Here is a 3,882-nt window from a genome sequence, read left to right as displayed (position 1 = left end):
GGAAATAATCTTTGGTTCTGTTCATTCTACAATATCATTGCCATGTGAATATATTTTAGAAATAATTACAGGCAAATGAATTGTAAGTAAGGATGATACATTTAAGGTTAGAGTTCTGCTATGATAGTTCAAATGAAATAGCAATTTCTTTTGAAAATCCTCTGGATATTTGAAAATTGTATAACATAATTGTAAATATCCTATGTATCAAAGAAATCAAATATTAGAAAGTAGGTGCAACTACAAAATGAAAATAAAATGTACTAATTATTTGTGAGAAACCACTAAAGAATTGCATTTTTTAATGAGGAAAATGATGCTTGCTTGTTATCAAACAATTTGAATTGTTTGGTAACAAATAAGCATTGTTGTTATAAAAGCCTGATGTGCAATACCAAATCTCTCCTAACAGAGTGGTTCATAAAGTTTCACACTTTTCACTATCTCGAGATATATACAAAGCATCTTTTTTTAGTAGTCAACATATGGTTAATACATAGGGACTTTCTTTTTATAATTAACAATGTATTATGTTGGCCCCACCTATGTGTTTTATAACACAAGGAGGCTGTCATAAAGAAAAGAAAGACAAATGTCACATGATCGCACTTATAAGGGGAATCTAAAAATGTTGAACTCACAGAAGTAGAGATTAAAATGTTGGTTACCAGGGGCTGTGAGGATATGTTCCTCAAAGGATAAAAAATATTGAATACATTAAACAGAGCTATTATATAACGTGGTAGTTATAGTTCATAACAATGTACTGTATTCTTGAAAATTGCTAAGAGCAGATTTTAAGTGTTCTCACCACACACAAAAAATGATGAGTGTGTGAGGTAATGCAAAAGCAATTATTTTATTTTCTCTGTGAGCCACTGATACCTTCTCATTGTGAATTTTTAAAAATTTATACTTTTCTCTTTATTTTGAAGGTCCAGAATGCTTCAGAACCAAGATTAAATAACTTATCTATGACCCTTTGACTGATACAAATAGAATAAATTCTCCATCTATTGGATCATTTGAAAGGCTTGTTCATATAATCTTTACTACAATGATCACATGAGACTTTAATATCAGAAGGCACAAATTTTTTCTCTGTTGGAATGGTAATATCTAAAGTTAGAGACTGAGCTCTATGTACTATTTTTCCTTATGGTAAAAACCATTGTCAAGTATTTTACGCTAATTAACACAGACATCAGTATATGAATGGACAGAAGCATATGAAAAATCTACACCATTCCACAGTTGAACACGACCACTAGCTTTCATCATGTCATTGCCAAATAATACAAATTTTCATCCCAGCACCTTTCTTCTCCTTGGCATTCCAGGAATGGAAGCCATCCAGACCTGGATATCAATACCCTTCTGCCTGGTTTACCTGAGTGCTCTCCTGGGAAATTTCTCTATTCTGTTTATTATCAGAACAGATCCCAACCTGCACGAGCCCATGTACTTCTTCCTCTGCATGCTCTCTACGGCTGACCTGATCATCTCTACCACTGCTATGCCTAAAATCCTCAGCATTTTTTGGTTCCAGGACAGAGAGATCTATTTTGAAGCCTGCCTCATACAAGTATTTCTCATTCACTCACTGTGCAGCATGGCCTCAGGGTTCATCTTGGCCATGGCCTTTGACCGTTACGTGGCAATCTGCAATCCTCTGAGACATACCAATATCCTGACACACAGAGTCATCAAGAACTTGGGGCTAGTGATTGTTTTCCGGGGGGCTTTGCTTTTCAGTCCTCAGCCATTCATGCTTCGGTGGCTTGCCTACTGCAAAACTAACATCATCCCTCACACTTACTGTGAATTTATGGCTCTGATCAAACTTGCTTGTGCAGAGACCAGGATCTGCAGGATATACAGCCTAATTGCGGCCTTCCTCACTGGGGGTTTGGATTTCATACTAATCATATGCTCCTATATTGTCATCCTTTATACTGTCTTCCGCCTTCCATCCAAGGCTGCTCGACTCAAGACCTTGGGCACCTGTGGATCCCATGTGTGTGTGATCTTAGTGGCCTATACTCCAGCCTTTTTCTCCTTCCTTACTCACAGGTTTGGACACAATGTGGCTCCTCACATTCACATCTTTGTGGCTAACATATACATCCTTGTTCCACCCATGGCGAACCCAATGATCTATGGCATGAAAACCAAGAGAATCAAAGAACGGTTTCTCCAAATTTTGACTTCACACAAACTCTAAAACAGCCAACTCTTCCTCTAACAGGTTTCCATGACCTATTTAAACAAAACAAAACACACACGCAAATGAACAAACACACATAAACCTGTTTTCTAGTAGCCTGTACCCCACAACTTTCATTTGCAATATTTCAAGTATTAATTAGCATTGAATAAGTCTTGATCTCCCCAGGAAATTTGCTTAGGAGATATCTGACAGCTGATTTGTTCTTGGAACATTTACCTCACAAAACACTGTCTCCACTATTATGCAATCTTATTTGCTGATATGCTTGCTCCCACAAAATTATCTTCTTATTCAGTCTTACCATCTTTATCAGGGATATCATTATGAACTTATAATCTCTAAGTTTCACTATGATGCCATACATAGATTTGTAGGTTTTGATTGACAAGATATATCCTGTACAATAAAACTAAAAGACTTTAAAATCTATAACCCTAGAAATTGGGTTAGTGCTAGTAAAATAAATGTGTCCTGAACAGGCAGATGATGAAATCCTCACAATATACCTTCCAGAGGTTTTCTTGGATTTTTTGTACATACTGTCTAGCTAGATATTTTTAAAGTTTCTAAGTAACATCTAATCCCACAAGCACATCTCCAAAAGACTTAACAACATCCAAAACTATTTTACCACTTTTTCTGTTTCTGTTTCCTCAATGTAGTTCAAGTTGATTCTTTGAAAATATCTATTGTCCCATTTCCCATTCTTTAATGATGCTTTCAAACTGTATTCCAAACTATATTATAGAGAAACATTCTGTTTCTAGCATTTCCTTATAATTCATTATTATAACTGGTCTTTACATAATATTGCCCTCTTCCTCTTCCTTTTTTGAAGTTCAGTAGCTCATATTTGTATGGAAAATCATGTAGGATAAGTCATTATGAGTATATGACATAATGATTATATTTTCTTTAAGATCTACACTATTTCTGATGATAACCAAAATAGTTTTGTCATTAGGCCATAGGGTCATATTTTACCAATCTTTTCTCTATCTAGAGTACTTCTAGTACTTCTCTCAATTGATAGTTATAGAGTATCATGTCACTTTTTCCCTTGAATTTTTTATTTCTTCTTTTGAATAAGACCTATATGGGTTTTCAGGTTTCAGGTACTACATGACTCTATTGCACTGACTGCCATATAATTTTATACCTTTTCTCTTGAAAGGAAAGTGTTTATTTCTGAATGTCTAAACTCATTTTATGGTACTCTATTTAGCATTGTCTTGGTTAAGATGGTGTATATTTGCATATCTACAATTATAAAAGAGTCAATAAAAGTGGTGTTCAACACTATTGGCTCTCAAGCCATACTGCTCAGTTTTTAATCTGCAAACAACCAACCACTAGCTGTGTTGATATTTACCAAGGCACTTCCCTGTGCCTCAGATTCCTGAATGGTTAAATGGACATACTGATAGCAGCTATTTCAGAAAACAATTTTGACACTTTATAAAACATTTCTGATGTGTGCTTTTACTCCATTAAAGTTAATTTATCATGATCTTGAAAAGATAGCCTGAATTTAAGACAAAAATATCCACCAGTAATGTTAATTGTAATAAATAGGAATAAACTGCAAATTATCTGATCATTTAGGGGACTATTATCATTAATTCTGATGACAAATGATGAAGATGTGTTAG

The 3,882-nt window shown here is 34.8% G+C and overlaps 1 protein-coding gene across 1 annotated transcript; it reads left to right on the top strand.

The window, feature by feature from the left end:
* Positions 1-1,279: 1,279 nt before the first annotated feature.
* LOC123642032 (putative olfactory receptor 52P1) lies at positions 1,280-2,224 on the top strand. Its single transcript, XM_045556959.1, has one exon. The coding sequence runs from the start codon at positions 1,280-1,282 to the stop codon at positions 2,222-2,224; it is 945 nt and encodes a 314-aa protein (XP_045412915.1).
* The last annotated feature ends 1,658 nt before the right edge of the window (positions 2,225-3,882 follow it).

This window comes from Lemur catta, chromosome 7, assembly GCF_020740605.2.
Source record: "Lemur catta isolate mLemCat1 chromosome 7, mLemCat1.pri, whole genome shotgun sequence".
Classification (NCBI taxonomy): Eukaryota; Metazoa; Chordata; class Mammalia; order Primates; family Lemuridae; genus Lemur; species Lemur catta.
The sequence above is the reverse complement of the archived record's forward strand: the minus strand, read 5'-3'. Positions and strand labels throughout refer to the sequence as shown.